The sequence below is a fragment of the Bos indicus genome, chromosome 13, assembly GCF_029378745.1.
Source record: "Bos indicus isolate NIAB-ARS_2022 breed Sahiwal x Tharparkar chromosome 13, NIAB-ARS_B.indTharparkar_mat_pri_1.0, whole genome shotgun sequence".
Classification (NCBI taxonomy): Eukaryota; Metazoa; Chordata; class Mammalia; order Artiodactyla; family Bovidae; genus Bos; species Bos indicus.
The window spans coordinates 20,703,016-20,719,606 of NC_091772.1; the positions used below are offsets into that span (position 1 = coordinate 20,703,016).

At 36.2% G+C, this 16,591-nt stretch overlaps 1 protein-coding gene across 1 annotated transcript in view; it reads left to right on the plus strand.

The window, feature by feature from the left end:
• The first annotated feature begins 3,879 nt into the window (after window positions 1-3,879).
• The window catches only part of MALRD1 (MAM and LDL receptor class A domain containing 1), a 553,710-nt gene continuing 540,998 nt past the window's right edge, over window positions 3,880-16,591 (plus strand). Inside the window, exons 1-2 of the mRNA XM_019971898.2 lie at window positions 3,880-4,057; window positions 12,417-12,557. Of these exons, the coding sequence (XP_019827457.2) occupies window positions 3,880-4,057; window positions 12,417-12,557 (319 nt within the window). The remainder of the gene's footprint in view (window positions 4,058-12,416; window positions 12,558-16,591) is intronic.

The window sequence follows — 16,591 nt, forward strand, 5'->3', positions numbered from 1 at the left end:
TCTTTTGGCCACAAAATATAAATTTGCTTTATATACTGGATTATACTGATTTACTTTGGGTGCCATTATTCCAGTTCATTTCTTGTCTAAATGATGAATGGCACTTGAAACAGTATAGAGTAATGTTAGTTTTAGGAGACAGTAATGGTTAATAAAGGAGTTTCCCAGCTGAAACTATGCAATAAACAGCTATGACAGCAATGAAATACATAACTTTTTTTCTAAATGGAAAATAGTGATCATATAAAATGTTAAGGGACCTGAATTCAGAGTTAGAATATAAAATTGAAATGTTTTTATGTTTTCATGCCTTTTTACACTCTTCTGCTCATTCTTTTTTCTTCTTTATAACATTCTCTCATTTCTATTCTCTTTTGTCTTCCTTACTTGAAAAGGAAAATCTGGAATGAGTTTTGACATGATACATGTCTTTACTTATTTAGTGTGAGCAGGTGGTGGAGTGTATTGCCAATGCAACACAAAATTGCAATTTCAAAATCTAAAGGACCTTTAAAAACAGAACAAGATTTGGAAATAAAAAAAAGCCACATTGAACACAAGAATTATATCCCTTTTATGTAGAGGCACTAAAAACTTCAACTCTTGCATTTATTTACATGTGCCTAGCAAAGCAACCCACTCCAGTACTCTTGCCTGGCAAATCCTATGGATGGAGGAGCCTGGTAGGCTGCAGTCCATGGGGTTGCTAAGAGTCAGACACGACTGAGCAACTTCGCTTTCACTTTTCACTTTCATGCATTGGAGAAGGAAATGGCAACCCATTCCAGTGTTCTTGCCTGGAGAATCCCAGGGACGGGGGAGCCTGGTGGGCTGCTGTCTCTGGGGTTACACAGAGTCGGACATGACTGAAGCGACTTAGCAGCAGCAGCAAAAGTTGAAATGATAGTAAGCTCTCCTAAATTACATTCAATAAGGAATTACTTACGGACCTATCTGCCAGGACCTTGCTAGTAACTCATGATACAATAGCGAGAAAGTCACAGTCCAGCTCTAGTCTTATAGACTAGTGGAGGAATTACTGAAGTAAACATCAGTGACCACACCAGACCCAGAAGTATTTAAGATTAGTGAGCAGAAGACTATGAGAGACAATCCGGTGACGAAACTTAATTCAACCTGAGAAAATAAGTCAAGATACTTCAAAGATAGTCTTCAAAATTGGAAAACTAAAGACTAATTAATATGCATCTGGTGGTTGGAATAGGAAGGAGATCTCAGGTCTGGAGTCTTGAGATGCATGTTCAGAAAACTGCCAGGGTCATGCTTAAGCAAAATTGTGATGGAGAACACAGAGGAGGATTCAATTAGCAATGAACTGCAGCAGGTAAGCTGCTAGGGCATATGGCACCTACAGTTATTTCAGATGGAAATAAGTAGGAGTGGCTTATGCTTTGAAAATGATCACTCTGCCTGAAGAATGGAAAATGAGTTGTGGATAGGAGACATCTGGTTCAGGGTGTTGCTGAGATAAGAAGTGATGGAGTCTTCACTTGACATATATGGAATTCAACTCATGAGATTTGATGACTGATGGATAGGTGATGAGAGTAGTCCTGGACCAACATATCAGTTCCTGGCTTGGCAAGGTGGTGCTGTTCACTGAAATATAGAATATGGGAGTAAAGGCTCATTGAGTGGGTGGGGGAAAGGAAGATGAGGTTAATTTTTGACACAAGTAGAGAAGTCACAGTGTCTGTCTATGTGCTGTGTGTATGTGTATATATACTCAGGAAGAAGACTTAAAATATAGGTTTGAGTAGCATGTTATATTGCAGAAGGCGATGGCACCCCACTCTAGTACTCTTGCCTGGAAAATCCCATGGGCGGAGGAGCCTGGTAGGCTGCAGTCCATGGTGTCGCTGAGGGTCGGACACGACTGAGCGACTTCACTTTCACTTTTCACTTTCCTGCATTGGAGAAGGAAATGGCAATCCACTCCAGTGTTCTTGCCTGGAGAGTCCCAGGGACGGGGGCGCCTGGTGGGCTGCTGTCTATGGGGTTGCACAGAGTTGGACACGACTGAAGCGACTTAGCAGCAGCAGCATGTTATATCATGGGCTTCCCTCATAGCTCAGTTGGTAAAGAATCCGCTTGCAATGCAGGAGACCCCAGTTTGATTCCTGGGTTGGGAAGATCTGCTGGAGAAGCGATAGGCTACCCACTCCAGTATTCTTGGGCTTCCCTTGTGGCTTAGCTGGTAAAGAATCCACCCGCAATGTGGGATCCCTGGATTGGGAAGATCCCCTGGAGAAGGGAAAGGCTACCCACTCCAGTATCTGGCCTGGAGAATTCCATGGATACAGTCCATGGGGTCACAAAGAGTCGGACACGACTGAGTGAATTTCACTTTCACTTTCAGCATGTCATATCAGGGCTTCAGATATGGACTTGGGAGACAACAATGTATAGATGATACTTGAAATTATGAGCATGAAGAGAAAGCCTGGAAAATATAATCTGAGCACAGAGGAGGACTAACATGGAACTATCAGGTTAATCAGCATTTAAGAGATGTACAAAGAAAGGAGTAGGCAACTCACTTACAAAACAGGTGGGGAGAATAAATATTTCTGAAATAGAACAAAGCACAGAGTGAGGAAATGCTAAATTGTGTGGAGTGTTTAATAATAGGGCAAAATTATGAATTTTTCTCCTAGAATCCTGAATAATCATACTGTAGAAATTTATATGTTTATTGGGCCTTTTCTCTTTAAGTATGTGAAAAATCTTGCTTTCCTGTATCTTCTTTAAAAGCATAAGTACATTATTGGTCCCTGGTCTGTGATTCTTTTCACCCTACATTCTTCAGTTACTTTGTATAGTCTTTGTGTTTTCATCTCTTGAAGTTATATTGCAGAAATTAAAAGTACTTCGAAAGAACTTTACTGTTAATAAATCAAATATAAAGGACTATTTTGAATAATCAACTTCATCTGATTTCTATTTTTCAGCTTCACTGAATTATTATTTATAATATGAAGTTCAAGTTTTCTGAACTTGAGTATGCTGTTCATTGTGAATATCACCCTGAAATCGTATGTTTCACTTGTAAAAGCAAATTAAGATGAATTAACAGGGAAATCCACATACTACAGAAGAAAGAGCACTGCACTCAGCAGCAGGATATTTGAGTTCCAGTTTCTAACACCAAATTACTGTATTTCCTCATACATATACCTTAACTTTCTTGAGTCCAAATAATGTGATTTGGAAAATAATGATCTCCAGTGTCCCTTTGGTTTTTAAAATCTGGTGTTTTTCAGTTTATCTCAACAAACAGTGCAAAGTTTCCACTCAGTGATAATGGACAAGAATTTCATTCTCATGAAACAGTTCTAATATTTAATATTTAATCTAATATTTCAGTTCTAACAGGTCTGAAATATTTGAATAAATTTTCATGACAATGTTCTGAATTGCATGAACATGATTAAACATAGGAATTCATATAGAACATTTTTATGTTGCTTCTAACTTTGCAGTGGTTTTCCTCCCATTTATGTGCCTGCTCTTTAAAAAAAAATTTTTTTTTCTTTCAAGATATAGCCTGATTATAAGGGCTTAAACTGTTTGAACATGGTATAACTAGGGCAATAAACATACATGCTTAGCTAGATATAGAAATGATGCAATTGTTCAGTTAAATATTTTCTAAAGACACTCCTCTGAAAGAGTAAATGAGCTGCCTTGGACTCATTTGTTAAGAGTTGTGGATAGTTACCAATAGTTTCCAGTCATAAGAGGTAAACCTGGAAATCAAAGAACAGAGAAAAGAAAAAGTATGTTTCCAATTATGGACTCACCTGTTACCGCTGCCTGATCTCTAAGAGACATGTCAAGTGATGCTCCTCTGCCAGAATGTTAGCTTTCCCAAAGATTGAAGCTTTGTGTGTCCTTTGGATTTCCTGTATTTTCATCTCCATAATGGTTCAACAAGGAACCGGAGCCTTTCAGTGTGACAATGGAGTCTCCTTGCCTATTGACAATGTGTGTGACTTCACAGATCAGTGTGGTGACATGAGCGATGAACAGCAATGTAAGTTTCCTTTCTCTCCTTCCTCTAAGTCCTGTCCAACTTTAATCCAGGAGCTGCTGAGTTGCCTGAGGAAGTTCAGTTAGATGCCTGATTCTGCACAGAGTTAATTTAAATGACTTCAGTATCAATCAGAAACTAAAAGACTTTTTCAGACATAAAGAGCAGACTTATGGACACAGGTTGGGAACGGTGAGGGTGGGATGAATTGAGAGAGTAGCCTTGAAGCATCATCAGTTCAGTCGCTCAGTCTTGTCCAACGTTTTGCGACCCCATGGTCTGCAGCATGCCAGGCTTTCCTGTCCATCACCAACTCTCGGAGCTTACTCAAACTCATGTCCATCAAGTTGGCGATATAAAATAGATAGCCAGTGGAATGTTTCTGTATGATAACAGGTAACTCAAATCCAGTGGTCTGACAGTCTAGAGGGGTGGGATAGGATGGCAGGGGTAGGAGGGAGTTTCAAGAAGTAGGGCGAATACATGTACCTATAGTTGATTCATGTTGATATGTGGCAGAAGGCAACACAATATTACAAAGCAATTATCCTTTAGTTAAAAATAAATAAATTTAAAGAAACAGATCCACAAATAAAAACAACTCTACTTAAATGTTATCAAATTGCTAAGATTCCACTTGATGGGATGTATTTTGAATCAGTTTTTACTGAGTATCAAGAGGGAATGAAATGCAAAAAGGTAAGTTTAATGTTGTTATCCATGAAACAAGATTTTTAAAAAACAGTCATGCAGTTTTAAAATGCTGTGATGGAAATTATGAGCTTAAGTTGGAATATAGTTATGGGAATATTTAATATGAATTTAAGATTGAGGAGGTTTTATTTTTGCTTCTATGATATCCCCACCAAGTAAGTTGGTACCTGTTGTACACAGAGCATAACTGATGAATATCCTTTGATTCTAAGGCAGAGGAAAAGAGGGGAAGCCTTAGAGAGTTCAGGGCCTTGATTTGGATCCTGGGTCAACCATCTACTAATTGTGTGATCTTGAACCTCCAGTTTGTTATAAGAAGTCATAAAATGAGATAAACTGATCTCCCTGGTGGGAAAATGCTCCTGATATAACATTAATAAAAAGTTCACTTAGGAAGATATGGGTAAAGGCATGTATGTTTCTGTAGTTTCCATTACAGTATCACATCCTGAAAATAGACTGCATTTCATCAATGGAACGAGTGCCATTCCTACAAGCAGCCACCTTTTATAAACAACATTTTCATACAATTAAATGGGTCCATTATTGATTTGTAGTAACCCTCAGATACCTGAAGGCACTAAGTCTAGTATTTTAGAACAATTCAGTCAAACAGTTTCTGTTTTGTGTTCAGATATGATCTTAATTAGTGCTTACAGAATTCTTCATCTTCTACATAAAGCTCTACATATTTGCTTTGTTGGAATTTGTAAATTCAGTCGTTACTACAAAAAAAAACAAGAAAAACTGGAAATCTTCTCTTTAGAAGGAAACAGGTGAGGGATTTTCCTCCTACAGTTTGTGATTACAATCAGGCTGTTAGGAACTATTAAACACAAAGTGCAACGAAAAAGAAGGATTCATTTATATTTGTCCAGTTTATCCAGAGGCCACCTATGGACTCACTGCCCTTTCTTTGGCTGTCTGGCAGAAGCCATTACTATTCTTTGAGCAGCAAAGGGAAACCACTTGGCTAGTTTGACCAGAAGTGCAAAGTCCCTTCCATTAATAATCCCTCTGAAGCTTCCTTTAGCACGATTGCTCTGATAACACGAGTGGTTCTGCTTTGAGGAAAAGGTTAATACGAAAGAAGGGGAGAGTTGCTGAGCAGAAAAGATCTGGCTGCATGAAAGATTCTAATAATCCCAGAATGAGAGAAGCATGAAGGAGCAGATCTGTCAAATAAACAGATTTCATTTTAAATGTTACCCTGGGGAAGTCACCTCTTGGCTTTTTCACTTTTCATTTCTGAGAAGTTCCACTTTGGTATTTTATTTAAAATGGGATAGCCGTAGATAAAATTGACAATTACTTTTAAGCATGAGTTTCTTTTGTACACTAGAGGGAAAATATTGTGGAGGAATCATGATAGCAAAGCAGTTTTTCTCTTGAAAATTTGCAATACTAAACTTACAGACAAGATTTTTTTTTTTCCTAAAGCTAACTTTATTATGATGTTTAAGCAATCACATTTTGGGGGAAAAAAGCAATTTGTGACCCTCATTAAAGTCCAAATAATGTAAGCTCTAGAGAATGGATTAATATAATTTTTTTAAATGAAATTGACATAGTTAAAATTCAGATGCAACTAATTCTATTAATAATTTTTTGAAAAATTTCTTATTTTACATGATGGTCCTATTTTCAGAATATTTAAACGTATTATTTTAACTCAGTATTTTTTTAAGATAGTAAATTTAGACAATCTTCAGAATGAAATAAATTCTGTATACATGATATTGAGCAAATAAATTTTGAGCAAGAAAAATAATTTTTAGGTGTAACAATGATATGTTTTTAATGTTGACAAGAGCTTCCCTTTACTAGAATTTATTAATATCCTGAGCCAGGGAAATAAATGTTGTGGTACTGCTCTGCTGCTAAGTCACTTCAGTTGTGTCCGACTCTGTGCGACCCCATAGACGGCAGCCCACCAGGCTCCCCCGTCCCTGGGATTCTCCAGGCAAGAACGGTGGAGTGGGTTGCCATTTCCTTCTCCAATGCATGAAAGTGAAAAGTGAAAGTGAAGTCGCTCAATCGTGTCGGACTCTTAGCGACCCCATGGACTGCGGCCTACCAGGTTCCTCCGTCCATGGGATTTTCCAGGCAAGAGTACTGGAGTGGGGTGCCATTGCCTTCTCCAGTGGTACTGCTCTAGGTATTTTTAAATTATGTTTCTCGTGTCACATTGTCTGCCTCCCTGCAGTACCCCATTGCCTGGTCTTCCTCATTCTATTAAGTTTTTATTAGTTTAATTAAACTAAGCCATAGTTTCTCTTTTAGCAATCATGCAAAATTATTTGATGTCCGAAGGCTTTATTGTTTTACTTTTACTCAGCATCAAAACAGTAATGTTACTTATGTTGCTATCATTCAGATAACAAATCAACCATAAGATAATAAACTATACTATTGATACAATGTTGAGGTATATCCCATGCAGTGGGTCTCTACTACTGGAATACTGCCAGAAAATATTCTTAGATAATTACTTGAGCATACCTGAAGTTAGTTTTAACATGAACTGTTTAACATTTAAACATTAACTGTTTAACATTTATGTTTAGAGCTAAATTTACTGTGTCTAAAAAATGGAAAAATATATTCAGTTATACAATTTCTCATACTTACATGTCTTGCTTAAGAATACTTCCATTTGGCCTCTTTTGTTTACTTTGATATGATGAGATAGATCATAAGTTTTAAAGTATTACCTAACTTCTTTTGCAAACTTTTTGAATTTAGGAATTTTTCAAAAGGTATTTACTTCACATAAATCATTGTATGTGAAATGTGTGAAAATTACCTCAGAGGTACATTCTGAAAATCTGAGAGGTGATAGTGTTTATTCAGATGATATTAAGTAAAAACATTGTTTCTTCAGTAGGATGACATAAATTTCAACTATTTTTAAAAGTAATTGTAGAAGTTCATTGAAGTATATGAAGATAAACATTAATAGAGTGAAATGTGAGTCTTCATGTGCAGTATTTATCTTACCAGTACATTGAATGCAAAATGAATTTTCTCTATGCAAGAGGGATAACTTTCTATTAAAGATCCCATATTCACCATTACAGACAGCAGTGAAAAGTGAGAAGACCTTTTGGCCAAATTGCTGCTCTGAAGTAGAGAATTGTTTGTAAGCAGCCATATAACCTTTATAATACTCACGTAATATTACTGCAGGCTGGAGTAAATGCCACACATAGTCAGTAATTCTGTAGAAATCACCAGACAATTAGATACAGAGAATTCCTTTGAATTTTGGTAATCTTGAGTAACATATTACAGTTAAAATAATGATTTGGAAATCTTTTTTTCACGTGTCACTGATGGTATCTGTGTCAAATTCTTGCCGATTGAGATTAAAGGCAACTATATGACAAGATTCCAACCTAAGTAACATTAGATAATTCTGGTGTGAGCTATGGAACTTCTTATTCCATTTGCTATCACATACCTTTCTGAATTAGGATTTTTCCTATTTTTGTCTCATTGAAACTATTAAAATTAATTCAGTGTGAAGTATAAACATTTCCCTGATAAAAATTAATTAATGGTTTCAAATTACCCAGCCAAATAATAGCACTCTTTCATGGAAATTTACTTTTGAGGATAATTAAAATTTACTTTTATTTAATTGGAATATTTTGAATGTATTTTTATCCTTTGCAGGAACTGGCCATTAATTTTTAAATTAAATGAGAGTAAGGGAGATAATTCTTTGTGAAAATTTTTTATATGCTATCTACATGAGGGAAATCATCTAAACATTAAAATGTATGTGAAAGTTTGTGACTGTGTAATACATAGCTTTCTTCAAAAAGGAATGAGATAAAAACACTTAATCTTGGACTAGAAGGAAATTAACCTTAACACACTAATGGCTATATATGAAAAATCCACAGCTAACATTATACTCAGTGGTGACAGACTGAAAGCTCTTTCTTTAAGATCTGGAACAAGATAAGATGCCCTCTTTAATCACTTCTGTCAGCATAGTACTAGAAGTCCCAGCCAGAGCAATTAGACAATAAAAAGAAATTAAAGCCATTAAAACTGGATATGAACACAAAAAATTATCTCTGTTCACAGAAAATGGGATCTTAAATGTAGAAAATCCTAAAAAGTCTATGAAAAAAATGTTAGAACAAAGAAACAAATTAAGACACGACTGAAGCGACTTAGCAGCAGCAGCCAGATTCAAAATCAACATACAAATGTTAACTGCATTTCTGTACACAATGAACCATCTAAAAAGGAAATTAAGAAAAAATTCCATTCATAAAAGGGTAAAAAAAAAAAAAAAACCTAGGAATAAACATAACCAAGGATATGAAATCTAAAAATTGTTGGCTGGAAGAAATTAAAGAAGACCCAAATAAATGCAAAGACATTTCATATTCAGGGATTGGAAGACTTATGAGAGTTTAGAAGTTAGTAGTACCCAAGTATCCTCCAGCAGATGAATGAATAAATAAGATGTGGTAGATACATACAATGGAATATTGTTCAGATTTAAAAAGGAAGGACATTCTGACACATGCTACAACATGGATGAACCTTGAGGGCAATTATATTAAGTGAAATAAACCAATCACAAAAGGACAAATATTTTATTCCACTTTTATGAGGTACCTAGAGTACGCAAGTTTATAGACAGAAAGTAGAATGGTGGTTTTGAGGGGCTGAGGGGAGGGAGGATGAAAAGTTTTAGTTGGGGGAAATGAAACAGTTGTGAACTTGAAGGGTGATGATGGTTGCATATTAGTGTGAATGTATTTGTTTTTATTTTTTAATTTAATTTTATTTTTAAACTTTACAACAGAGCTATATACTTAAAATGATGCATTTTATGTATGTCTTAGCACAATTTTTTAAGAAAAGCAGGATTATATCATTAAGGAAAGATTACAACTCTGCCTCCTAGATCTTTCAAGAGGGAAAAAATGTGCATTATTAATATAGGCCCAGGCAAAACTGTGAAATAAATGCCTTCTACCTCTCCTTTTAAAAAATTTCTTATTCTTCTATTTTCTGTTTTCTAAGAACTTCATTATTGTGATGACCTACTCATACTAAGTTAATCCTGAATTCTGCATCAATTTCTTCACCGTTACCACTATTAAATTTTTTTTAAATTCCTTTCCATTTTCTCAGAAGCATGCCCTATGTTAACTATCACTTGAGGATATTTTAAAAAATATTTTCCCCAATTACGGTGTTAATGATCACATCTTTGAATGGCTCTGCAGTAAAATTTTAATGAGAGAATCTGGCATGGTGGAAGCCAATTCAGAAGATACTCGGGTCTTCCAAGCAACCTCAAAGAACAACATAGAGACAGTCTCTTTTTGATGATAGTACACTTGACCTGTGGTATCACAAAATTAAAAGCAAAATGAGGAGTTTCTCAAGTTCAGAAAGCTCAGGAACATGATTCTCTGGATAAGTTCCTGCGTCCATTCTTTCTTGTTCCATATCCAGTCCAACCGCAGCATTGCTATAATAGCAGATAAATCTCCACACAGATTTTACTATAGCAAGTACTGTCAGATTTGAATGTAGATGGGTGGCATATGAGATTATAAAAGGCAAATCAACCACAATTCAAGAAAAATTGTTCAAATGGCTTAAAATGCTCAGTTCTCTATTGGGAGAAAAAGGAGTACTTAGAAAATTTTCTGATGGATTTTTTGAATAACCCAGCAGTTATGAGATGTTCATGATTGCTTCTTTTTAATAAGAATGAGTTGAAAAATGTATGCTCATTAGATTCATGCTGTAACGAAAAGAATCCCTGTTGAGACTATTCAGAAATAAAAATGTTTTATTTAGCTACTTTGTAGCTCTAACAGTTCAAAATACATCATCGTTATCCTTGTTTATTAAAGAGAACAAAAACATTGAAAACAAACATCAACTAAGTAATTTTAACACAAGGTAATTTCTTGGTATTTAAAAACTGACACCTATGTGAGAATGTGAGTATATTTCATACACATAATTGTTGAAATACAGTGATAAAATTACTTTTGTGAATATTTTGTAATCAGAAATAGATCATTGGAAACATTGCTTGGAGCTGAAAGAGACTTAAACAGATACATATTTATGCAGGCTATTGCATAGCTATTTGAGTGACACACATTTATATACAAATAGCATATAATTTAGTTCATTTTCTGTTCAACTAGATTCTTGGATCAGTAGGAGTCCATGAGGTAATAACTCAGACATTCCAGCAATTCTAACCATTTTAAAGGCCTTAAGGCAGTTGTAAATTTAATCATAGTATGATTCATAAACTAATCAAGTTTCTTAGTTTTTAGGTAGAAGGACATTGCTTCTACCTGGAAATATTGGTTTCCTCAGTTTGAGTAGAAACTCTGACCTACCTACCGACCTTTAATTCTAAGTATTTGGTAAAAATGGGTTAGTGGATTAACAATGAGACCTTAGAATTTTAAGAATTCAGGTTTTGGAATCAAAAAAGACTTGGGTTCCACTTTTGGCCCCAGCATTCACTTGCTGCCTGCTTTGTAAGGTTGTTGTAAAGAGTAAACTGCTAGAAGTAGAAAGCCTATCACTGACCTTCCTCAGTAAATTGTACCTAGAATATTCCTGTTAATATTACAGAATACAGCTGCTTTGTAAAATCTTTCAATAAGGAATCTAGGACTAAAATTAATAAAACAGACCATTGATAGTAAAGCAGGTTGTGGCGGATTCATTTTGATGTTTGGCAAAACTAATACAATATTGTAAAGTTTATAAATTTAAAAAAAGTGTCATTTCTAAATTGGCTCTTAGTACTCACGTGGATGATCACAAGAACATGCACCAGATGTATTACTAAGTAATATTTTGACCAAAATATGATTAAATAAAAATTAGGTTTTTGTGACTGGGTTGCCAAGCACTGTCTTATCTATTAGTCTGAAGAAGCACTGTGGCTCATGCAACCAGTCAGGACAAGAACAAACTTGTCAAAGGAAAATCACCGTTACTAAGAGCTACAACCCAGGGATGGTATATTTGTGGTTGAATTAACCTATTTTTTAGAGAGTGACATTTGCAGATGTTGGATAATGGAATAAAGACCACTCTGGATGATTATCACAAGCAACCAGGTGTCCAAACCCTTTTCTTTCTCCCAAGCCTGTTGGATCACTTGTACCCAGAGAAAATGGGAAAAAAAAAAAAAAAAGCCAGAAAATACCCTTTTTTGTGTGTGATTAAAATACATTGTATCATTAGATCTTCATAGAAATCATTCAAGGGAGAAAGGACAGGATGTCAGTATTTTAGTTTCATAGGTGAAAAAAAGGGCTTGGTGTGATTAAATGGTTTAGCTAGGCCCTCAGTTAGTAAGAGACAAAATCAGGCCTAGGTCCTCAGTCTTATGACCTCATGTGTGACATTCTGTCTGTATGACCACACTGGTTTTTATGTGTGGGGATTTATTTGAATGTCATGTGCAGAAAATCTTTGCATCGATAAAGTAGACTGAAATTGTGAAAAACTATCCAGCTGTTAATCTGTATTTCTCATTTGTTCCTAAGCTTTCTTTTTTCATGTATTGTATTATTTCTTAAGAAGACACATAGGGTTTTGGAAGCTAATTTCTTTTCTCTCTCATTAGGCTCGGATTATGAAAGATGTGATTTTGAGGATGGGCTCTGTAGTATGATACGAGATCAGATTCTGAGACTTGGCTGGACAAAGAGGAATGGGCTGATCGGCCAGTCACCTCCATTTTATGATCACAATGGTGATATGTCTGGTAAATGCTTTGAACTTTATTATTCATTTTTGTCAAACGGTTGGTTAGGACAGTAAAATCTTGGCTGATATTTAGAGATTATGATTATAATGTCTAATTTGATATCTTCTTTAACCATATTCAAGATGTTTGTGATTCTAAAGTGTCATATTGTTGTTGTTATCTGGTTGCTAAGTCATGTCTGACTCTTTGCAACCTCATGGACTATAGCCTATCAAGCTCCTTTATCCATGGGATTCTCCAGGCAAGATTACTGGAGTGGGTCACCATTTCCTTCTGCAAGGGATCTTCCCGACCCAGGGATCAAACCCATGTCTCCTGTCTTTCAGGTGGATTCTTTACCACTGAGCCACTCAGTATCTAAAATGTCATATTAGATACTTATAATTGGGTTCCTGAGATCCCAAAGGACTATATAGATAATTGGGATTTTCTAGCTATTTTCTCTATCTGAAAACTGTGAAATTTAAATGTGACAATCCTACATAAATTAATTTGTCAAATATCTTTGCTTTTGGCTCGACTGATTGTAGTAATGCTCATTTTCTTTGACTGCCTAGAAAGCACTGATGGGTTGACCACTGGCCTTTGAGTTGTCTCTGGACCCAGATATTTATTTGTTTTATTTGTTAGCTAATGAATTCCATTCATTCACCATTTTATACCAGGCAATTAAGATATTTTAGGGAACAGAAATTGACCCTGTGCCTGCTTTCATTTGATAGCCTTATACGTGATATGGAAAGAGGTAATCTTTTGCCTGGCATAACTAATTGAAGGCTGGTGATTTTTTAAAGTTTGTACTTCTCTCAAATAAATACAGTTAAATGCTATATATGAATGTTTCCCTGAAGATAACTTTTTCTTTTTGGCTGCACTGTGCAACTTGTGGGATCTTAGTTCCCCAACCCAGGATCGAACCTGGGTCCATGGCACTGAATGCCCAAGTCACAACCACTGGACCACCAGAGAATTACCTGCTTAGAGATAATTTAGAGCAATTGCATATTAATTGTTTGGAAATGTTTACATAAATAGTATACATGTGGTTGGAATCCCAGCACTGACACTTACTAACTATATAATCTTGAGCAATTTACTTTGTTAAGACTTGGTTTACTCAATTCTAAAATCTATCTTGGATCAGATTTAAGAGCTAAATAAGATATTTTGAGTAGAACTTGTCATAAACTATCTGATACAAAGCTGGATGGCAAGAATACACAGAAGAACTGTACAAAAAAGATCTTAACGACCAAGATAATTACAATGGTGTGATCACTGACCTAGAGCCAGACAACCTGGAATGTGAAGTCAAGTGGGCCTTAGGAAGCATCACTATGAACAAAGCTAGTGGAGGTGATAGAATTCCAGTTGAGCTCTTTCAAATCCTGAAAGATGATGCTGTGAAAGTGCTGCACTCAATATGCCAGCAAATTTGGAAAACTCAGCAGTGGCCACAGGACTGGAAAAGGTCAGTTTTCATTCCAATCCCAAAGAAAGGCAATGCCAAAGAATGCTCAAACTACCGCACAATTGCACTCATCTCACATGCTAGTAAAGTAATGCTCAAAATTCTCCAAGCCAGGCTTCAGCAATAAGGGAACCGTGAACTTCCTGATGTTCAAGCTGGTTTTAGAAAAGGCAGAGGAACCAGAGATCAAATTGCTAACATCCGCTGGATCATGGAAAAAGCAAGAGAGTTCCAGAAAAACATCTATTTCTGCTTTATTGACTATGCCAAAGCCTTTGACTGTGTGGATCACAATAAACTGTGGAAAATTCTTCAAGAGATGGGAATACCAGACCACCTGACCTGCCTCTTGAGAAATCTGTATGCAACTCAGAAAGCAACAGTTGGAACTGTACATGGAACAACAGACTGGTTCCAAATAGGAAAAGGATTACATCAAGGCTGTATATTGTCACCCTGCTTATTTAACTTATCTGCAGAGTACATCATGAGAAATGCTGGACTGGAAGAAACACAAACTGGAATCAAGATTGCTGGGAGAAATATCAATAACCTCAGATATGCAGATGACACCACCCTTATGGCAGAAAGTGAAGAGGAACTAAAAATCCTCTTGATGAAAGTGAAAGTGGAGAGTGAAAAAGTTGGCTTAAAGCTCAACATTCAGAAAATGTAGATCATGGCATCTGGTCCCATCACTTCATGGGAAATAGATGGGGAAACAGTGGAAACAGTGTCAGACTTTATTTTTTTGTGCTCCAAAACCACTGCAGATGGTGACTGCAGCCATGAAATTAAAAGACGCTTACTCCTTGGAAGGAAAGTTATGACCAACCTAGATAGCATATTGAAAAGCAGAGACATTACTTTGCCAACAAAGGTTCGTCTAGTCAAGGCTATGGTTTTTCCAGTGGTCATGTATGGATGTGAGAGTTGGACTGTGAAGAAGGCTGAGCACCGAAGAATTGATGCTTTTGAAGTGTGGTGTTGGAGAAGACTCTTGAGAGTCCCCTGGACTCCAAGGAGATCCAACCAGTCCATTCTGAAGGAGATCAGCCCTGGGATTTCTTTGGAAAGAATGATGCTAAAGCTGAAACTCCAATACTTTGGCCACCTCATGTGAAGAGTTGACTCATTGGAAAAGACTCTGATGCTGGGAGGGGTTGGGGGCAGGAGGAGAAGGGGACGCCAGAGGATGAGATGGCTGGATGGCATCTCTGACTCGATGGATGTGAGTCTGGGTGAACTCTGGGAGTTGGTGATGGACAGGGAGGCCTAGCGTGCTGCGATTCATGGGGTCTCAAAGAGTCGGACACGACTGACCGACTGAACTGAACTGAACTGAATAATTTTGGTTTTCCTAGTTTTAACTCTCATGTAAGTAAAATGTTTATCTTCCTTGACTTTGATGACAAAAATAAGTTTTAAAAAATAATTTTTAACCATTGTTAGGAAAAAGCCAACTTTTCCACCACCACCCTTGCTCCCTACCCACCAAGAAAGACCAGCTTCACAAACAGGACCAGTGATTCACGGCAATACATAAAAGTTTTATTGTGAATTCAATTGGACTATATGGTGACACTGAATCTGGTTCCCAGATTTTAGCCACTGTAATACCGTTTCCCTTTTAGAACCTCCCCACCATTTCTTCCTTGTACTTTACAAGATTTTTTTGCAGTATACTTTTACTTACTGCAGTCTCCATCATGGGCAGAAGACTTGATACTTTGATTTTATGTCATATGTAGCTCTTACTCTTTCTTGCTTGCCTCTTCATCTGGAAGTTAGACAACATCAGAATCTCTGCTTCTTTTCTGTTCTCCTCCTTTTTATCCCTATTTCTTTCCTTCCTTCCTTCTGCCTATTTTCTCATTTTGCCATGCTAATTTTTTGATAGCCTAGTCAAGGGATAAAGTGGGATCATTTATATCAAAATTGAGATGTTATACAGGCAGACACTGTTTTTATCTGTATCACTTGGTTTGACTCCAGATCTCTGGAGTCAGACTTGTTGGGTTTGAACCCTGGCCCTGCTAACCTGCTTATTATGTTGTTTCAGTGTCCTCATCTGTAAAATGGAAATAATAATATAAGCCAAAAAGGGAAAAGGAGGCAAAATTTTGATTAGCATAGTAATGAAAGGCTAGTGATTTTAATAACAGTGATGTGTCTCATAACTACAACTAAATATTAAAATATGTGTTTTTCCCTAGAGATACTTTTAAATAAGCAAATGTTTTGCCTTCAGATATAAAGTGTTGAAAATGTTTATGGAAAAAAAGCTATGCCGAAATCTTGTCTTAATTAAAAAATCCTTATTTTGTGAGTTTTAATAAAATTTTTTATTAACTTACACTTGAAATAATTTGCCAGTGCTCCAGATTAAGTTTCATCATGTAATCAATGCCTAGAGAAGTTTTCTGAGCTAATTTTGAAAATCCGTTAGAACATTAAAAGCATCACTGTGCTGATGTTTGACGTCTACTAAAGCTTGAAGCAGAGTGATTAAGATGTAGTACTGATTTTTAAAAGTATATAACATTGCAAATTTGATAAA